This window comes from Schistocerca serialis, chromosome 9 (genome assembly GCF_023864345.2).
Source record: "Schistocerca serialis cubense isolate TAMUIC-IGC-003099 chromosome 9, iqSchSeri2.2, whole genome shotgun sequence".
Taxonomy (NCBI): domain Eukaryota; kingdom Metazoa; phylum Arthropoda; class Insecta; order Orthoptera; family Acrididae; genus Schistocerca; species Schistocerca serialis.
In genome coordinates, this window is record NC_064646.1 from 399,401,603 (window position 1) to 399,423,984 (window position 22,382).

Sequence of the window (22,382 nt, forward strand, 5' to 3'; positions counted from 1 at the left end):
ACAAGCAGCTTTTTTGAGCTGCGCAGGTGGGAGCTATCCTTACAGCACATTCTGTACTCTTGTCACCTGTCTGGCCTAAACCTAAGATAACTCACTGTCCCCCCACCCAATAGGGAGAGGGGGGGGAGGGGGGAGAGAGAGAGAGAGAGAGAGAGAGAGAGAGAGAGAGAGATATGGGGGTGCACGCACGTTTTTTTTTTCTGCAAGATTGAAAAAGGAAGTTCATTCCGTAAGCTAGCAAAGCTCTCTACCTTTCGTTTGTGTACCTATTGATGATTTAGCACTTCTGCCTTTCGGTGAGTCATTTAGTATATCCAGTTCTTCCTTTAAAAAATAATAAGGAACTGCAAAATTTAATAACCTTACTGCCAGTTCAATGTTAAACACTGCAAAGAGAGAATACACTTAGTGATGTCTAAAACATCTCTAATGTGTTTTGACCCTGTTGGTAGCTACTTAGCTACTGGTTCATTTAATTTGTTGTGAAACTAGCCAGTTGGTAGCCTGTTCATCGTTTGACAAGACTGCAGTTGCAAATGTGACATCAAATAAAATTATTAAACACAGAAGGTTGTTTACCTCTCTGGAGAGTGTGTTCATTAATTATTTAACATCTTTCTGCAGTAATTTAGTTAGCTGCACAACATATTTGGAGATGTCTAAAATAATAACTGTTGTTTACTTCTTGTTGCAGAAGACGCTGCTCGTCGACCAAAGTTAATGCTGAAGCCAAGAACTGTAAAAGATCCGCCCAATCAATTAGCAGAGACTAGTCAGGCATCAAAAATATTTGGTGGTGCGAAACCACGAGAAGAAAAAATTCTTAAGTAATAAAAGTTAATGTAAATTAAGTCAAATGCATCTCTAAATGTAAATGGCTGAGCTGTATGCAGCAGGTGAGATTACAACTTAGTCATTTTGTTATGATTTAGTGACCCTTCCCATTCTGATGTAGTGTTCGAAAGCCATTTTTATTCTAAGTAATAGTTTCTTTTCTGTGCAGTCTTTTAATTTTTGATGACTTTATTTAACTTCAGCTAAGGTAATTAAGGCAGATATTGAAATTTGAATGCTTTGTTCGCAAAAAAACATGGTAAGATAACTATATTTGAAATGTGAATGTTGTATCCCAGATTTTGCTCTTGGTTGGTCTACATTTTGCTAAATGTAACAATTACTCCCCACCCTGTTGTTTGAAGCACTGAGTAACATGATTTTAATTTTGCCATTTTTAAGAGAATTTTGTGATTTCTTACTGAGTGTAAATAAGTAGCTAATAAATTCCATGTCGGATTGCATTTGAAAATTAATTTGTTGCTGCACATTAGTAAAAAATATATATAATAGAGCATGCCATTTCATCTCTTTATTGAAACTGAGTCTTGTTTTACTAAAATTAGTTGCTGCCTGTGCACTAAAGAACTGTGATTTACGTTGTGGAGCTGGTTGGAAGATAGTTTCTTGTTTGAAATTGCAGTTTTAGAACATTTGCGTGTTCTCTTCTAATGTAGAACATTACATTAAAATTTTTACGAGATGTTTGTATATAACCAGTGTTAAAACTACAGAATGAAGAAAAATATATTGCTTGTAAAAAAAATTAAACAGTGCCACGATATATTGATAATGAAAAATAATTTTTTAATATTATGATTGGGCTGTGAGTATTTCTTCCAAAAAGCCTCCTATATTGCAAGCTAAGTACAACCCTTTAATGAACTATCTTGCTGTTGTGTTTGTGGAGCTGCAATGATGCTGAATGAGGTTTTCATGTGTGGTTGATGTCAGAATTTTCTGTATTTAAGTCTTCATTTTCTGGAACTGCTTTCAGTAAATTAACATCCCACAAAAACATATGGTTTTTATGTGGTTTATTTACCTTTCTGATAATTTTACCAGTGACTTTTCTGCTTTCTCAGCTGCAGACTGAGTTAGTCATATGGTATGAACTTCAGAAATTATGGAAGATACATTTTATTTTAATGGTTCAGTGTATCTCTTGGTTAAGTGATTGTCATTTTTGTATTGTCAGTTTTATGGCATTAAATGAGTAGTTCCCAAGATAACTGTATTATTTTTAATCTGTGTATACCCATCCCCAATCAATCCATGATTTTAAAGAAATATTGTTGATTTTTTTATGGGACTTTGCAAGATACTTTAGCATGTAATTACAGTGCAATATCAAAACAGAACTGTGTTGTGCTGATCATTGGACAGAATCATTCACTGAACAGATTCTCTGCCTTCAAATTGTTCACGGTTAGCATGAATCCACATATTTATCCTTGTTCTCTTCTGCAATGAGCTCCACATTGTTGTGCTAGTGCATTTTTACAAGCCTCTTCACAAATTATTTGTATGATGTACACTGCATTCAATGACATGAGGTAGTCTTCAAGAAGTGGAGTATCACAGCAATCTGAATGTAGTCTTTTTGAAATACAGTTAGCCCCCTACACAACAGTGATGACAAAAATTTTTGTTGTTCATGCTTCCGTTCTGAGATATTGCATCAGAAGTCGGTGTGTATACACTCCAGGACATCCGGGAAAAACCTGGAAATCTTTTCATCCAGGAGAAAACTGGGAAAAACCAGGTAATTTTTTAGAATTGCGGCAATTTTTCATTGTTTTAGTCTTCAGTTAAATGTTTGTAATTTTGAATGATAAGAACTGATAAAGAGCAAAATGTGTCGGAGGGTTTAGGCCGAAGACTATGGAATACTTCATAACAGTAAACTGCTGCCGACGAGCATGATGTCACTACTGTTGTAAGTTCATTTCATTTCAGCAGTTGCCCGCAGGCTCACGCGCATGCACAGTTGAGTTTGGTATGGGCAGTACCTTCTCCTGCTTCTGCCTACTTGAATTGTTGCTGTTAGCTGTATCAGCAGTAGCAACAAACAGCCAGATGCTACCTGAAAGATTTTTCTGGTGCACTCAAGCTGCCAAATTCGCACATGCACTTAGCAGTCTGGGTTGTAGTGGGGAGGGGGTTAGTCTCCACGTAAGCGATGTTTACTTTTAGTGATTTTGCTATTTCCTCTTCATTTACACTTCTCATATCAAATGAAAACAAAACGGATTTCTATGGTTGGGAGCTGTCAAGTGGATTAAAATACATTCATATAATTGTGGAAGGTTAACACGTTATTAGTTTTTCTGATTTTATTTTATTTCCACATTTTTGGCAGTCAATCCCCTTGCAAAACAATGAAGCTATTTTTGTCAGTTTGCTAAATAAATGTGTCTTTTACCAATCTTCTCCCCAGAGGCACTCAATTTATTAGAAGCGAAGTGTTTCGTTCCACACTATAGGCTAGTTTCAACTGTTCGCTGAATTTAAAGTGCACATTTTCATCTCCTGGCATTATGCCATAATAGAGAACCAAACATGAGATAATACAGCAGTGGTACTCCAAGAAAATTTTCATTCCGAAAACCGCACTGAAGAGCTTAATATCAGGTTGGGGCGTACTCCAGTGTGAATCTGGACATAGGAATTTGTACTTTAAGCCAAATTATGCATATAGTATGCTTTACAAAATTCCGATGCTCGTGGAGTATCCTGTTTCTTTTATGACATCATGTAAGATTCTTAATAGTACATATGTACAAATACATAGGCATCCTACATAACCGTAGCTGCCCATGTGCAGTAAAGCCTGTTTTCTGGTGCTCTCTGGCAACTGCTGAAATGAAGCTGTTTCTAGCAGGTCGCGGGAAAATGTTGCGAATGGTGCTTCAAAAAGCATTAGTTTCAAAGTAAATTTCCTTTTACGCAATATGAATTATGTTACATGTGCGAATATGCAGTAATTTCTTAAATCACAGAGCGTTTGACTCTCATTTAAAACTGAACACATTGAGGACTAACTACTTAGAAGAATTTCGAGGCCAGAAGACCAGACATTAATGTCATTATTTAAAATTTTACTGGCACATTTGTGTGGTGCATCTTAAAGCGTAACATACACAAAAAAGACCACTATTATATGTGGAAGCTTAGCTTTTCTTGTTACGTAACTTACTAATCTTCAGGACCAATATTGTATGTGAAAGCTTAACTTTTCTTGTAGATTCATTAGTACATAAATTTAAACCATTAACCTTTCCTATTTGTATGTGCATACTACATAACAGTGATGTTGCTATTGGCTAATTGTTACATGTCCTATGCTCCGAATACTTGCTGTCATTGGCTGGTGAGAGCCTGTGACATGAGCTGTGATTGGCTTTGGCTTAAAAAACTGCGTTTTAATATCAGAAACTAACGGTCTGTATTGAATCTATATTTTCGTAACACCAATACAAAAATATGCAGCGTAAATGTTGTTGCACATCACAGATCAACCAAAAAACTTTTTTGATGAGTTTTTTCGTTCTCTGAAGTTCCGTGCTGGTGTATAAAACCTTTGCCATACTGTCACTTATAATGGAAAAAGCGTATTTTTCACCTTGGAAGAAGTATATTTTCACTTGGGAAAAGTACATTTTTAACCAGGGAATCTGGGATTTTTTTTTCTCGCCCGCGTGTACACCTTGGAAGTGATAGAACCTATATGCATAGCGACATGTGAATTACAGCGAAGCGTATAGTTGCCAGTAAAGTTATGTAATAAAGTAATAAGCTTGAATTCATTTAGTCACTCATCACTGTAATTAGCAGAAGTAATGGAAGCCTTGCCTCCCTGGCTCCTATCCATGTACTCTGAAAGTTTCCATTTGGGCACCATCAATTTGGCTGCTAGTGCCTCAGAATTCTAAACATCCACCAAAGGTTGCCTTCCATCAGCTGACAAGAATTAGTTCCAGGGAGCCACAAACTTGACTTTAAAGTACAAAAGTGACCATTCTCACAACCCAAGCTTTGTGGTGTAAGAGTGCTGTAGAGTGTCAATGGAAAATATTATGAAAAGGATAGTTGCTATTCACTATATAGTGGAGATTCTTAGTCACAAATAGACTGTGAGAAGTGAACATTTGACCAACAAGGCCTTCAACAGAAATAGACAAAAAACACAAATACACACTAATGCAACTTGTACACACATGACCTGTCTCTGGCTGCTGAGACTAGACAACATATACACAGTCACACAAATGAAACCCATACAAACATGACTACTATCCTGAATCCTGACTCTGGCCACAGCAGCCAGAGACTGACTGTGTGTGTGTGTGTGTGTGTGTGTGTGTGTGTGTGTGTGTTTTTTGGAACTTGCAAACTATGCCACTGATCATTGAGAAGTTAAAACACCAAGGATGGAATAATGACAGTATCATGAAAAGGATAGAATGCTTTCCATCGTATAGTGGAAATCCTGAGTCGCAGATATGCACAACAAAGATACTGCTAGACAAGTAAGATTTTGATCAAAAGGCCTCCTTCTGAATTAGACACCACACACACACGACCATTGTTCCGGACTGCCGAGGCCAGACTGCTAGCAACAGCGCATGATGAGGCTGGGGAGGGACAGCGAGGTATGGATGGGGGCAGTAAAGTGCCATTTGTGGGAGCATACAGGGATGAGGTGAGGAGAGGATAAGGCAGCTAGGTGCAGTTAGGTTATAGGGGGAAGTGGATAAGGAGAGAAGTAAAGACAGTGGATGCATTGATTGAATAGAAGGCCGTGTAGTGCTGGTGTGGGAACAGGGAAGGGTATAGGTGGCTGGAGGACAGTCACTAATGAAGGTTCAGGCCATGAGGATTATGGGTATGTAGGACACATTGGAAGGAGAGTTCCCTCTTAGACAGTTCGGAAAAGCTGGTGCTGGTAGGAAGGAAAGCTTATTTGCCTAGCAGACTTTGTTGTTCCTATCTATGACTCACCATCTCTGCTAAATGGTGAGTAGCAATTGATTGTTTTCACAATATTGCTAAAAGAAAATTTTAAACATTTTTGGTATGTGCACACAGTGCATTCACTAGCTTGTTGCTGTCTTAGTTTGGGGTTCTGTTTGACTCCCGTGTGGATATGTCATTTTTCTTTATCCCATCTTGTGCGAGGTCTGGTCTTCCTCCCCCTCTCTCACAACCGCCCCCCCCCCCTCCCCTCCTCAGGATTTGACAAATTTTATTTTATTATTTAACTTCAGTGTCAGGAATGGCATCATGCTGCAAAGTTATCAAGGTAATCTAAAGCTGGCAAGTTAACGCCATATGCCTGCGCATCCTGTAACTCTGTTCTGTATGTTATTGTACTTCTTTGTGTATTGTATTTGTGAAGATGAACTTTCGGGACCAGCCCAGCATTTGCGTAATGAATGTGGGAGCCTGCAGCCATTTCTGACTGCAAGTCCTGTGTTTAAGTGGCCAGTGTAGCCAACTGTGGCTGCTAACATGTTGCAGTCACAGATCAATTAATGATCATAGTCTATGTAATAATTTTTGAGTGCTTGTCAATCACACTGGAAACCATGTTCACATTTGTTTTCATGTTTTGGGTAAGGATGACTTAACTGGCGGAGTATGGTCATTAAATCATAACTCTTTGTATCCACTGTCCCTGTTATGGAGCAGTCTAGCACAGACATAAACATCTGCTGGTTTGTGGCATTCTAAAGATTGTCAGTCATCTCCTTGTCAAACCCTACTGTGTTATCCTGTCACAATATTACATGATGATCACTGCTTTACTAAAATCTAGTTTCAGGCTTTCATCTTGGGTATTATTTGATAATTTTTTCTCAAAGATATCATCTTTAATCACTGTTGTGTGTTTGTTCTGTGGTGGTACTCTATGGGACATATGTGTTTATAGTGAATTTTATGTGAAACAGGTGTACCACTTTTTAATTTACTACTACTAGTAGGGAGGAAGTGTGTGATATATACGAATTGTGCAGATAGAAACTAGATTGTAGACACAGTGCAAGGGAAGGACACTAAAAGAAATACTGAATTAAACTGATAAGGTCTGATTTTATAAAGCAAGTGACCATAGATTAACACAGAAAATGACTCCAGATCAAGCTGAATTCTGAAATCTGGATTGTATAAACATTAATGCCAGGTCACATTGCTGTAAATTAGGATTGCTTGTGACCGGCGAAATTTTGGAGATCGAGTCAAGTTCAACTTCAGTTTTCAGTTCACAACCTAGTGACGTTAAAAAATATTAGATATTATCATGTACATAACTAGTTACTGCAGATGACTGATATCATAACAAATCTTGGAGGTGTCTCATAATTAATATGATTAATTTAAGGCATTTTAAACACACTTAGTGACAGAGTAAGAAAGGCTCAAAATACTTGTGATCAAAAGTTAAGTACACTGAGTTCGACAGCAGCCGATAACAATTGAATATCTTCTAGAGAAATGTTCCCTTTTTAATAGCAGTAAGTACAGCATTTTAAACTATGAAACAAGTGCTTAAACTGCTGTGACAGTCTGTGCACATGTTGAACAAAACTAGTAGTAAGCATATGTAAGTCAATTAGTAATGATCATGCAGTGGCTTAGTGGTTGCATCCTGCAGTTAGCTTCTGTCCATTTTCCATAACAGAAGACCAGACAAAATTACCGCTTCCAGTTTTATGCATTTCAACTTTGAAAAGTTTTAACTCTGAAACTTCCTGGCAGATTAAAACTGTGTGCCGGACCGAGACTCAAACTCGGGACCTTTGCCTTTCGTGGGCAAGTGGTCTACCATCTGAGCTACCCAAGCATGAGTCACGCCCCGTCCTCACAGCCTTACTTCTGCCAGTACCTCGTCTCCTACTTTCCAAACTTCACAGAAGCTCTCCTGTGAACCTTACCTTACAGTACTCTGTGTCTTCTATGTACAGTTAATATCTGTGGTCAAAGTGCAATGATTTTGTCAATAGCTGATTTTAGCAGTGTTGGTAAGTGTGTTTCATGCCAAGTTAGATAAATGCTGAACCTCCTGCAGTAGATCAAAGTTCAATGTTATACAATTGAAGAGTTCAGTTTCTGAAACAAGCTCAAGACTGACTTCCAGTCAGCGATGTTTATACAATTGGCCATCATGTCAGATTCTGGTTTGCTTGTGATGAGCTCTGACGTGGCACCTGAACGCTCTCCCAGGAAAAGGGTGCTTATGGTAAGCTAGGAAAGATGTAGGAAGTGCTTGCACTCGTTCATCCCAACCAAGATTTGCGGAAGACTCATTTTGAATCTAGAGTCAGAAATAGGAAAACTCTATCTAATGAAGAAGACATCCATATGAATGAAATGAAATTTTCTAACTTTTGGAGCAAAAGCTTTCTTCGTCCTGCAAAAGAAAGGAAAGCTTTGAGAGAAATAATCTATTGGTAATGACATGTAATCGTTCAGTATTCCATATCAAGAAAGAAATAGAATAGAATTAGGGAAATTAATATTAAAAAACTCGTGCCATAGACATGTTAGTGATTTTAAATTGGTCTGTCATGAGTCATGACATGTGGGGGCAGTAAATGTACTAAATGACTTAAGGAATCTACTCTGTTACATAATTCAAACAGCAGTCAAAAACAGATTTGTTCTTTTGCCCTGTTTTTTCGAGGGTAGGTGATGAATGAAGCAAAACTTAATTTTCCTGGGTGGTTCATAAGTACTGTAGCTGTATCTTTCATCAACTCTTTATTATTTCGAGGAGGCGGTCACAGAAAGGGAATATTCAGTAAAATTGCAATAATTATATGATGTATCAACATGATGCTCTTTAGATCGGACACCACCCAGACACATCTGATGTGATGATGATTTTCTGAGCACCCAAAACAGATCAGGAAATGTCTCAAAGTCTAGTGTTATGTTAAGAGATACCCCATGTCCTCTGTACCAGTGTAGAGCCACATTTGGAACAATATTCAGTTGCTGGAAGCATATGATTAAAAATATTCCAGTAAAGAGAGTAGTGCTGCTTGTTTCTTTCTTAACAAAAATATCTCATTGACAAGGCATCACTATAACTAGTTTCCAACTATTCATTGACAGACTTCGACCATATCTGTAGTATTATTTGTGTATACATCTGTAACCTCCCCTCTCAAAAGATTACTGTTTCATGATAAATTACCAGATTGTTCAAAAAATTCATTTTTGAATCTTTCTGGCAGGTTAAAACTGTGTGCTGGACTGCAAACCGGGACGCAAACCTGGGACCTTTGCCTTTTGCAGGCAAGTGCTCTACCAAATGAACTATCCCAGCATGACCTGCATTAACTGCTTTAGTTCTGCCAGTATTTCATCTATTTTCTAATCTTCAGCGAAGGTCTCCTGCAGTAGCCTTTCTTCCAGGAGAGCTATTATATATATGTAAAAACAAAGATGATGTGACTTACCATACGAAAGCGCTGGCAGCTCGATAGAAACACAGACAGACACATACATACACACAAAATTCAAGCTTTCGCAACAAACTGTTGCCTCATCAGGAAAGAGGGAAAGATGAAAGGATGTGGGTTTTAAGGGAGAGGGTAAGGAGTCATTCCAGTCCCAGGAGCGGAAAGACTTACCTTAGGGGGAAAAAAGGACAGGTATACACTTGCGCGCGCGCACACACACACATATCCATCCGCACATACACAGACACAAGCAGACATTTTTGTGGGGTTACAGCTGTCCATGGCAACAGAGTGATATAATGAAAGTTATTTCAATATTGTTTAATTCAACAGTGCTTCACTTCATATTATGTAAGTTTATTTTATTGTAGCTGATTTTGCTCTTACATGTTTACATAAAAACAGCCAGTCTTTACATGTGTACAAAGTAGGCCTTGCACCTGCTCATGTTATGAAAATTGGCATGCCTGCAGCAAGTTTAATCAGAAAAAGATTTCCTGTAATATAGTAGTGTTGCTGTCAGAGACTGCAAATTGTCCTCAGCAGAATCCAGTTGGGCTCATGCAAATGACCAGTCTTTTTCACACTAAATGTTGCTTCTGGCTGCTCTGTATAATTCACAGGAGCAAGAAAATGTGCCTACAGAATCCATGGTCCACAGTGTCCATTCTGCTGAGAATCTTAAGTAGGAAACAAGAGCTGCTCTTGTAAATCTTTCAGAACTGAAATGGCACAAGTGTTCTCAAAATCATCTGTGGCAAAATGGATGATGACAGCTTCTTATGTGAAGATAGAGACAAGTGTGCAAGGGCTCCCAGTAAACTTTGTCACCCATGGAACGGTATTCTTTTCTTCTTTCTAGTATATAAAGGTATTCTTCTTCACATCCATAATTGTCATTACTTCGTGCCGTGTTTGTGCTGATCATACTGAAATCAAATTGACTACAAAGGATGATGCATCATGAAAAGTAGGGGAGGGCAGGGAACAGCACTGTGCAGATTTGGCAGCTGATTTTCACTCGTAGTGTGCTGTTACCTGGCTGTTGAAGCTGAAAATCATTTATTAGCAAAGGACACTTGTTTCACTACTGTTAACACTGATCTTCCACGTAGAGTTGGCATCGTTACTTGAAGGTGGCCAGCAGATACTTTTTTAAAAACATTGCAAATTTCTAGTGATCTCATGTGCTGTGTGGATATCTAATGAATCTGAAAGTCAGAATATACACTGGAACACATCACTGCACCATGCAAAACATTTTAATATGATCCTGGCTTTGATAGATACACAGTGCTCTGCTGGAAAATGGCTTGTCATTTCAAGAAAATGTCACCCAAGATGGAATGTGTGCGCTGACAAGTAGAGTTTGCAGAATCCACCCCTTTTATGACAGGTTCTGTAGACCTCAGGGAGACAGAACACTGATACATATGTCATAGCAAAATGTAGCTACCATTAATCCCTTAACTGACCACTTCTAAGATAGAACTGTTCAAAAATATTCAGATCTCTTCATAGTGTTACAGATAAACATCAATCTTTTTTTTTTTTTCTTTTCTTTTCTTTTTCTTTCAAATTTTGGTTTATTGTTATCTTTATATACAGGGTGACAGTTGTTTAACTATATGAACTAAAATCATCGTAACATACGAAAGGTTCATGTTAAGATTCAAACTGCACTGTTGGCTGCAAGACATGATGAGAATTGGTGTGGTTTGGTTTAGTGATGAATGGCACTTTGATTTGGATGGATTCATCAGTAAGAAAATTTGACACGTTTGGGGGACTGAGAATCTGCATTTCGCGATCAAGAAGTCTCGTTACCCTCAATGGGTGACTGTGGTGCACAGAATAATCAGTGCGATATTCCTTGATGGTACTTTGACTACCGAACGGTACATGAAGATGATTTCATCCCCATTATCCAAAGTGACCCTGATTTCGACAAAATGTGGTTCATGCAAGACGGAGCTCGACCCCATTAAAGTCCTGAAGGAGCACTTTGGGGACCACATTCTGACTCTGCAGTACCCAGGAGCCACTGACATGGGCCTCAATTGGCTGCCCTATTCTCTGGATCTGAACACATGCCACTCCTTTTTGTGGGGCTCTATTAAAGACAAGGTGTTCAGCAATATCCCCAAAACCACTGCTGAGCTGAAAACAGCCATTCAGCATTTCATTGACAGCATCGGTGTTCCAACACTTCACACTTCAGCAAGGCATGCAGAATTTCGCTATTTGCCTGCGCCGCATCATTCGTAATGAACGTGTTATAACCTAAATCCGAGTATCTGATGTTACATTTACATGTTGTATAAAGTGTGTGCATGCCGTAGTTTGTAACTAGTTTACGTTTCTTTTCATATAGTTTGATAATTGTCACTCTGTATTAATGGCAATGCCCTGACTGACAGACTGGCTGACTGGCTCATCACCACCCACACCAAACTGCTAAGGTTAGAAACTTGGAAAATGTGTGGTTCTTATACTGTAGGCATTGTTTAGGAAGGAATTTTTTGAAATTCTGATCCTAAGGGGGTGAAAGCTATTTTTGACAAATGTTGCCATTATGGTAATTTTGAAGCTAGACCTACAAAAATTGGTATTTGATTCCTCAGTCAGAAATAAAGGAATATGTGTTTCAGCATGTGGGTAAAATAGTGGCTGAAAGCTTTATTTGAAAATATATCGTTATTAAAGAACTACTAAAGTGTTTTTTTAAAGCTATGTCTATGAACATTGTATTTGACTTCTTGGTTACAAATAAAAAACATGTTTCCATTTTTTAGAAGTTGAACCCCTAAGTGGTTGGAATAGGGTATGAGATTTTTTTATGAAAATATTTTATTATGAAAACATTTTTAATGCTAAATCTATGAAAATTTAAATTTGACTTCTCAGTTAGAAATAAATCAGATGCACGCATGTCACTGTTTATGGAAATTCAACCCCTAAGAGGTGTGAAATAGGAGGCGAAATGTTTTATGAAAAGATTTCATTGTGAATGTATTTTTGAAAATTGGTGTTTAGCTTTTTGGTTGGGGATGAGAAAATTTGTGTTTTACTATTTTTGGAAATTCAACCCCTAAGTGGGTAAATAGAGTCAGACTGATTCATTGACTCGTCGTCACCCAGCTCAGACCACTAAGGATAGAAACTTGAGTTTTAGAGAGGGTGTGGATCTTATACTTTAAGCATCATTTAAAAAGGGATTGTCTGAAATTCCACTCCTAAGGTGTTAAATAGGGGATGAAAGAATATTTGATAGTATGTCACTATTAAGGAAATTTTGAACCTGGAGCTATGAAAACTAGTATTTGGTTTGTCAATCAGAAAATACATGTTTCAGCATTTTTGGAAATTCAGACACTAAAGGGGTAAAATAGAGGGTGACAGTTTTTTGAAAATAAATAATTACTACAGAACTACTAAATGATTATTAAGTCTACAACTATGACAACTGGTATTTGTCTTCTCAGTCCTTTTTGATAGAGTTAGACATTGCACAGCCTGTCATGTTGGATTTCTTCTTTGTTTGCAGAAAGTTTTCTGGGAAATGCTGTACTGATAGCCAAAGCAGTCCCTACATGTGGGAGGGATGCCCAGAAGTTGAAGAGAGAACACTTGCTTTGTATTTCATCACAGATTCTGTGGTCATGCTTATCACAAAGTCTGTACTGGTCTTGCTTCCTCCAGAAGATTTTTATTTTACAAACGAATTCCAGAAGCTAGTTCAGACAAACGAACAATTTTTTTTTAAAATATGTTTACCTTTGTTATTGGTATTAGGTACATTGACATTCATCAGTCTGGTTAATCTGTATCTCCAATTATATTGTTGTAATCTGCAATTGCTGCATGTTTCTTGATTGTTTTCCTCCTGTGCAGTCTTTTTCATCTTGTTGTTGTGGATGGTTGATAAATATGTGACGTCCATGTCCTTTTTGCCATTCTGCGTACAGTCATTTTTCCCATTTTGAATGTTGTATCTTTGAGATGAGGTGACATGTTCTTTCTTGTCAATTTACAGTACCATATGTATCCATCGAATAGAGGAAAGGCAATCACTAACCACAGCTGATTGAGTTGTGGTGCTTACAAGGGGAGGCCGCCAATTGTGAAATTCAGATTCGATTCATACTGTGCATAATAAAAGCTCATGGCCAGAGGTGTAATGTGGCAAAGCACCAAGATGCACTTCTCAGCCGCTGTCGAGAAAATCGACAGTTAAAATAAACCGTTGCGGTGAAATGCCCTCTATGGTTAATAATTTTATACAGCGTCGTGGCGCAGCGGTAAGCGCTCGGGTTTGTAATCGGAAGGTCGCCGGATCGAATGTCGCGCCATGCAACATTTTTTTTTTTTTATTATTAGTTTTTCGTAATCCAAATATATATAAACTATCAATGAATTTCTTATGCATTTTGGTGAAGGTGGATCGCTCTCCAATTGTACCGCCTCCATTTTTCCGTTTGTTTAACAGGGTGTACCAAAGCTCTCACGTCCACACTGATTTTCGACGATGTTGTAAGTTGCGCTAGGGACCGCATCTACCTTCTTTCGAAGTTAGCAGGCAACTACGCTCTTATGCGGCGGCTCGTTTCGGCCCATTCAACATCTGTCCTTCAAGTGTAACGAGCGAGTAACGGAGCTTATTTTTCATACCTGCCACAGCAAATTTGTGTTCGTGGGGTCTCTATTCTAATTCGAACGTTTGACTTACGCTATACGTATTCGTTTCGGAATATCATTTCTACGTCTTCCGTTAACTATACGTGGTTAACATTATGAAGACAATTAATAACATTTGTGAAATACAACTTTGTTTGCGGAAAACATAATGATGTTCGAAGTCGCCAGTTTTTCCACGACAAACGACTGTCAACAACTTATTATATGCATAATTGTTGCAACTGATTGCCGGGAAATATATATATATATATATATCTGTGTGTGTGTGTGTGTGTGTGTGTGTGTGTGTGTGTGTGTGTGTGTGTAGACACATTTGAATAACAAAAAACAAATACTAAAAAAAAAAAAAAAAAAAAAATTGCACGGCGCGAGATTCGATCCGGCGACCTTCGGATTACGAACCTGAGCGCTTACCGCTGCGCCACGACGCTGTCGATAATTATTAATCGTTGAGAGTATTTCACCACAACGGTTTATTTTAGCTGTCGATTTTCTCGACAACGGCTGAGAAGTGCATCTTGGTGCTTTGCCACATTACACCTCTGGCCATGAGCTTTTATCATGCGCAGTATGAATTGAATCTGAATTTCACAATTGGCGGCCTCCCCTTGTTAGAGACACACAACAGAAACAGTATTTTACTAGCTTTTGAGCTCTTGCTTTCTTTCTAGTAAAAGAACACACATTCATGTTTACAACCACATACAGCCAAATGCCACACGCCCATGGCCGCAGCAGGCTACAGGTATGTTCATTTGGGTGTCTGTGTGGTGATTGTGTATACTTCCACTAGAGAAAGAGCAAAAGCTAATGTAATAGATTTATGTTGTGTGTTTCTACACACCATATCTGTTAATTATAGATGAGTGGTTGCCTTTCTTTTATTTTATGTATTATCCATCAGAAATTACCATTCTTTTTGTACAAATGTATCAGTAGATTTTATGAATAGAAGATCTGCAGGCTGGGGAGATACTAGAAATACTCTATTTTCAAACACTGGTTTCATTAGTCTGACCACCTGATAAGATACCGAAAAGTTCTCAGATTTACAGTCCAGCTTTGTTCTGTTCCTGTGCAGAGTCTAAAGGACCAGACATAACCACTTTTTAATTTACTTTTACGACGAAACATGGCTTTGTTAATGGCATGAATTTTACCCAACCAAAGTGTCCTTTGGACAGAAGTAGACATTCGTTCAAAGTATAAGTAATGTATCTCATCTTGCACATAAAAGTTTCTGAACTTTTCTTCCAGAAATGTAAATCCAACAAATTTTATTCAGTTTTAGGTATAGATGATTTTCTAGGTCAGACTTGGGGTTGCCAGAAAAGAAATTTCTTTTTGAAATAAATGACTGGAATTCCTTTGAAAGTCACATTGAGAAGTATCCTTTATTTATTGGTAGTGACTAGTTTCAAACAATTTCTTTTTAATTTTGTAAAACCTTTTATGGTATATGCCATAAACAGGAGTTGGAATAGAATCTCTTTTTAGAGCAGTTACGTCTTAATTTCATAGTTTTGTACCGCACTCTTCTGTGTCACGGTGTCAAGAAATATACCTAGTTGTTCAGCTGACAAAGGGAGAAAAACATCACCATCACCATACTGTTTCACATACCAGATACTGTCCAGATAAGCTTACAACTTTTCTGTAGCAGTTTACATTGATGCAATGGGTGGTAGCGAATGGTAAGCGATATATATGCATCGTTTCCATGAAGTCAACATCGTTCCACATTTGAATATCTTTTGATATTAACTCATTCTCAGTTCCACTGTACAGTGATGAATACATTGGTGAACCACTAGTGAATTGAGAAACAGATATATTCACTGTCCCAGTCAAACTAACTGTGCTACTCACAGCATAACAGCAACTATGATCATGCTAAGCACTTGTGAATAAGAATATCTCAAAAATGTTTCTACAGCAATTGCTTACTTGCACTGTTAACATGTTTCCCAATATTTTGTCAAACAGGGTAGCGATACAATCAACACAGGCCTGCCGAGTTGGTGTGAAACAATAGTTCACTAAATTGCACAGAAAATGATGCAAATGGCATCAACATGTGTCATAAGGATCTAAGAACTGCAGATGAAGTAGTGCCCAATAGACTGCAAGAAATGAGAAGCAAGAGACACAAGTTAATTAGAAATAGTACTTGCAAACAAATTTTCCTGTTAAACATAATTCGGAATAGTCAGTCATGGCTTAAATTGTGTACATCTTGTGATGGATGCTGAACAGGTGTTTTTCTGATAGGTGATGTATAACAACACAGCCATGCACATGTTTAAACAGAAACATTTCTCAATTTTCAGTGACCCAATAATGATCATGCTGTGCTCACTGTAATGGAAATGACGGCCAGACAAATATTGTGATAATAGAAGTACATAGTAGAAACAAATTAGAGAAATGTGAATAGGCAACCACCTATCCACATCGAGCATAGATGGTGCAAAGACACCAGAGATTATTAATCTTCTGTTTTTGTGTGCCACCTGTGATTAATCCATGAGTAATTGCCTGTCTTCACTTTTGTAATGATGAGGTTGGGTCAATAAGGTCACACTTGCAGGAAATTTTGCAACTTTGTCTATATTTGTACTCTCTTGTAATTTATCAATTTTTGATCACGTAGCGGTGTATCAATAAAAACATGTAAATATCTCATGAGCCTTACAGCTTGCATTATGCTCCTTGTCATATGCCAAGCCATTGCAACAAGCCATTATCAAGATAATTTCAGTCAGTCCTGGACACAGTACAAAAATAATTTGGCCGTCTCTCCTGTACATTTTGACTATGCTATGGACCTTTCACATGTGGACCTTCCACATGTGGACCTTCCACATGTGTAGATGTTCCCCATGTACGTATTGTGGGGGGGGGGGGGGTTAAACACTGAATAAAAAAGCTTTTCAGAACACAGAGCTTTGGGGTTGTATGTGTTAGCTGCAATACTTGAAATCTCGAACTTGGTTCCTATATAGGTCTTATTGTGGAGCCAATGCCATTTGGTTTAATTCTCTTCTTCCTCCTCCTCCTCCTCCTCCTTCTCCTCCTGTAGCTCTTAAAGAAAACTATGTGGAGCAACTATGTTCAGTGTTTCAAATTCTCATTCCTTGTCAGAATGAATGAAAACAGACGGCTAATCTGAACTATATATTTTTTATATTCATTTAAACTGATTAAGCCCATCAGGCCCTCTCTTTCACTGGACCAGGGTTTCACTCATACAGTACCTTTTTTACATCATAGTTCTGTAAGAAATAACAATTTTTATACGACAAATAGTATTAAAATAATTTGAGTACCTAAAGTAGCAATGTGAGTAAATAATACTCTGAACTAATATATTTAACACTGGCAGCACTTGTACTACTGCAGCTGCTGCCACTAATAGTAATAATAATAATGATAATGAAAATGACAATGATGATGGTGTTGATGATAATGATAATGACAATGACAATAATAACAATAATGATAGTGGCAGATATAAAAAGAAGTTTTTGGTGTAAAAGATAGATGTTTCTGGTTATAGTGAGTTCTGGGGAAGGGAAACTTAAGGAGCCTGCACCTATTAGGAATCTTGGTAAATGAGTAAGATCTGGTTAGAAAGAAGGATGCACAAGGATAATGAGTGCATACAGGGACAGTGTTAATCATTATTGTTGCTTTAAAAGATAGGTCATTAACTGTCTTCTGAAGCTGGCGATGTTATTCAGTTCTGTAATATAATGTGGGATGTTATTCCAGAGTCAGTTTCCTGCTACTGAGGAGGATTTTGAGAAAGTGATTGAATGATGGAGTGGAACAGAAAGGATTTTGCTCTGAAAGAAATGGGTGTTTCTGCCAAGACAAGAGCATTAAGGCTGGAAAAAGATATGAGAGAGAGTGTTTGTTGATAAGACAGTAAGGAAGACAGAGTATATGGAACACTGTGTGTGTGTGTGTGGGTTTGCACACACCCAGGATAGTTGTATATATGAATGTGAAATGTGATCAAAGAGTTGAACATCACACATTTATAACCAGTTCCAGGTGCCGTGAGTTTTCCTGAGAAAGACCTTGCAGAATAACATAGCTGTAATCACTAATTGGAAGTATAATTGTGTGTGCAAGTTTCTTTGTCAGGTCAAGAAGGAAGAGGTTTTTGTATTTTTGTAGGACATGGAGAGATGCTGGTGCCTACTTGCACATTGCTGTTACATGCTTACAAGGCCCCAGCAGTGTGATAGACTTTTTGAAACAAAATATACAGTGGTGAAAGTTAAGATCCCAGGTATCACACCCTGCGGCCATTCACCGTGGTGGGCCCTCATTTGCGAGTAACTGACCAAAAAAAAAAATTTCTGGAATTTTGTTTGACAGTAATGTTAAAAAGTTTTGTTAAAATCTGATCGCTTAGTGTGATGGATAGGGTAACACCTTCACATATTAGAGGTTGTGGATTCAAATCTCACCAGGTGCCGTAATTTTTATTTCCATTTCTTTATCACATCATTTTAATCATAATATCAACTTCTTCCTTTGCTGTCACTTCACTTCCTATCGTTCTTTTTTCCATTTGAAATCTTTGTTTATGTGTTTTTAATTTTATGCATTAATTTTGATTTAATTTCCTTTGTTCTTTCGTCCAGGTTGTTGTGATCATTATATCTATTTCCCACTTTACTCGAATTTTGTTTTACTTACTAACCCATCTTTCATTTACATCTTCATGTGCATAATTTTGTACATAGTGCATTAGGAATTTAGGTTATGTTTTAAATGTTTATATGATGAATACCATGCAAAAAAAAAACTGCACATCTGGTAACAAAACATATTTTTCATACCATTGCACGGTCAGTATAAATAGATTATTTTATGTTTTGTTGTTTAATTGATAGATTGAAATTTTCAGGTAATTGAATATTATAATAAATAAATATAGTTAAATTCACATTCACAAAAATTCCAATTGGAAAAAGAATGAAGTAACAAAGTGAAACAAATGAAAAAGTTCGATGGTGATTAAAATGATGTGAAAAAGGGATAGAACCAAAAAAATTACATTTAAACCTACTAATTGAATAAAATTAATAATCGAAGCCATTTCAATAAAGACAAAAAAAATTGTTTTTGCACTTGATAAGATTTTAACCACAACCTTCTGCCTGTGAAGCTACTATCCTATCCATTACACCATGCTTAGCTCACATGTATCTGTGTATCATTAATGTGCACTGTAATGCTGCAGTTACTGTATTATTGACACTGTCTGTGTTCTTCAAATAACATATTCAAGTCATCAGTATCGAGCACACACTGGCCCTATGGGTTTTTTGAATTTGTTGTAGTGTTTGATATTTGTTAACACTTTATAACCCCCTCCTCCTGCCACTAGTTTTTCAATTTTCCCATCCTCTGTCTCAATTTTTCTCACTGATCAAATGTTAACAAGAAACTGTAACTGCCATAATTATCCTGAGAGATTTAGCAACTGGTTAGATATTAAGGTAATTAACATCTATTGTTCTGTCTCAGTTGCACATTTTTAATTAGATTACATGTTTTGATCACTCTGGATCATCTTCAGATATAAGTAGTTGTGTCAGCAACCCATCTTGTCTACTCAGAACCACATATCAGAGTACTGTTTGTTGTGGGATTGTACTCCTATAAGTGGTTCTGAGGAGACAACACGGGTTACTGATGCAACTACTTAGATCTGAAGATGATCCAGAATGGTCAAAACATGTAATCTAATTTTAAAATGTGCAGCTGAGATGGAACAATAGATGTGAATCATTTTAATTGTCAAGAAAGTAACACCATACTGCTGTTCATTTTTGCAGCCCCAAAATTACAAAAAGTTTCAAGGCAATACAAAAATAGGTTTCCAAACAAAATTCCATTCAGTGTATGGAATGGAGTGGTTAGTGACATAAACTATTAAAACATATTCTGAGCAATGCTATGCTGTATGTGGACGCAACACAATGAAATTCTGGAATATTATATCATGGGACCTCCTCAGAACTGAAATAGCATGTTTGGTTGGTTGGTTGTTCCGGGGAAGGAGACCAGACGGCGAGGTCATCGGTCTCATCGGATTAGGGAAGGACGGGGAAGGAAGTCGGCCGTGCCCTTTGAAAGGAACCATCCCGGCATTTGCCTGGAGCGATTTAGGGAAATCACGGAAAACCTAAATCAGGATGGCCGGATGCGGGATTGAACCGTCGTCCTCTCGAATAGCATGTTTCCCAAACAGTAAATTGTTCTTGGCAGTCCCAATCTGCAACCAAAATTGTCACTGCAATGAACACTCTAATATATCTGTTTGTGAAGCTGACTTAAAAGCAAGTTTTATCACTTTAAAGTGAAAACACATAGTGTGCACTGTTATGCAAAGAAACTTAAAAAAGAATTCTGCAAATGACTTCGTTTAACACTACAATCTGTTTAAGTCAAAGATCATGGTCCAACACCAGTTGTACAAATGTCATGAATACAGAAAACTTTTAGCTGAAAAGGATTTTCAAACTTGTAGTAAAAAATACAAACAATACACAGTTTGCATTAGACAAATTCACAATTGCAAATAATGATTACCGTCAGCTGTAGAATGGAATGATGACAATGAAAATTTGAGCTGGACCGGGACTCGAACTCGGTTTCCCCGCTTATCACGAATGGTCGCCTTACCATTTGGTTGTCCGTGCACGACTCATGGCCAGACCCAAACTTCCATATGTCGTCAGCTATGTGTCTACAATCTGTACTCACACATCCATTATGTGTATTCCCCTACAGATCAGACACTGCACTTGAAAGTCACATGCCCGGTATCTGCCAATAATTATTTATATGCCAATACTGGGCATTTGACTTAAAAGCACTGTGTCTGATCTGTATGGATGTGCAAGTTCAGATCATAGACGCATGGTGATGACGTATGGATGTTTGGGTCTGGCCGTGAGTTGTGCACGAATAGGCAAATGGTAAGGCAACTGCTCACGATAAGTGGGAAATCCGGGTTCGAATCCCAGTCCGGCACAAATTTTCATTGTCATCATTCCAGTTTATGGTTGATGGTAGTCATTATTCGCAATTGCGAATTTGTCTGATTTGTTTCATAACAGCTGTGGTTGACACAGTGCATCATCATCAGAATAACACAGGCACTGCAATACCATATACACAGTTTGGGTTAACAGCAACTTCAAAACAGAACACAGTGTCAGAAATTTAATATTTATAAATGATTATGTTTAGGCATGTATGGTTAGGTGCATGGAGTACCAATTAGAGACAGCCTTGCAAGAGAAACACAAAATAAAACAGCAAAGAATCGTTAACAACCATTTGTGTAAATATTCGCCTGTAAATACCATAGACGTAATTCGAAACATTTGGTATTCGTAACTAATGTTACCTTTTTAACATGATTATCTATGTAGGCTGTTCTACTATTTACTTCAACTGAGGTGCACTACTCATAATTGCTGCCTTATTGTCAATGATTTTTTCCTTCATGAGTTGTAACGTAGTTAAAGATTAGAAATATGCAAAATAAGGGAAGGCAAACACTCACCTATAGCAGATCAATCAGTGGAACATTTTAACACATAACAGAAAACATCATTCTCAGTAGCTTTCAAGTGGTAGATCTTTTTCCAACAATTGTTCACACATAGACACCCAAACACACATTCCCACGGCCATGGCAAGACTAATTATTGATACTTGAATACTGAAAGCAGTTGCCTGAGCTGATGGAGGTTGGAAGAGGGTAGGGAAGGATGCAAGGAGAGGGCAGCGAGAAAGAGGCAGGGAGAAGGCAGTGCATGATCCAGACAGAGGAGTGGTATGGACAAAAGAAAGAAGGGAAAAGGCAAAATGATATAGTGGGAGCAGGTTAGCAGAGATGTTTAGGCCAGGGAGGCTGCAAGAGCATAGGACGTGTTAGAGAGAGAATTCCCATCTGCATTGTACAGAGTAACTTGTGCCGGAAAGGAATATCCAGATGCCGTGCTTAGTGAAGCAGCTGTTGAAGTCATTTGTGTTGTGGAGTGCAGCATGTTTGGCAACTGGATGGTGACGTTAGCAGTTTGCCACAGTTTGGCAGTGGCCATTCATGTGAGTAGGCAGTTTGTTACTTGTCATGCCCACATAGAATTCTACACAGTAATTGCAGCATAGCTGATATATAATAGTGCTGCTCTCACATGTGGCACTGATTTCACACGTGGCCCTGCCTTTTATTGTATAGGAAATGCCTGTGACTGGACTGTGGTAAGTGTTAGTGAATGGGTACATGGGACAGGTCTTGCAAGTGACCCAGCAATAAGGGAACAATCCATGGGGTGCAAGTTT

General features: G+C 37.9%; 1 protein-coding gene across 1 annotated transcript in view; it reads left to right on the top strand.

Moving 5' to 3' along the window:
* Positions 1 to 22,382, top strand: part of LOC126419793 (eukaryotic translation initiation factor 4H) — a 65,386-nt gene that overhangs the window by 38,131 nt on the left and 4,873 nt on the right. The window contains exon 6 of the mRNA XM_050086977.1: positions 695 to 896. Coding sequence (XP_049942934.1) covers positions 695 to 831 — 137 coding nt within the window. The 3' untranslated portion in view covers positions 832 to 896. The remainder of the gene's footprint in view (positions 1 to 694; positions 897 to 22,382) is intronic.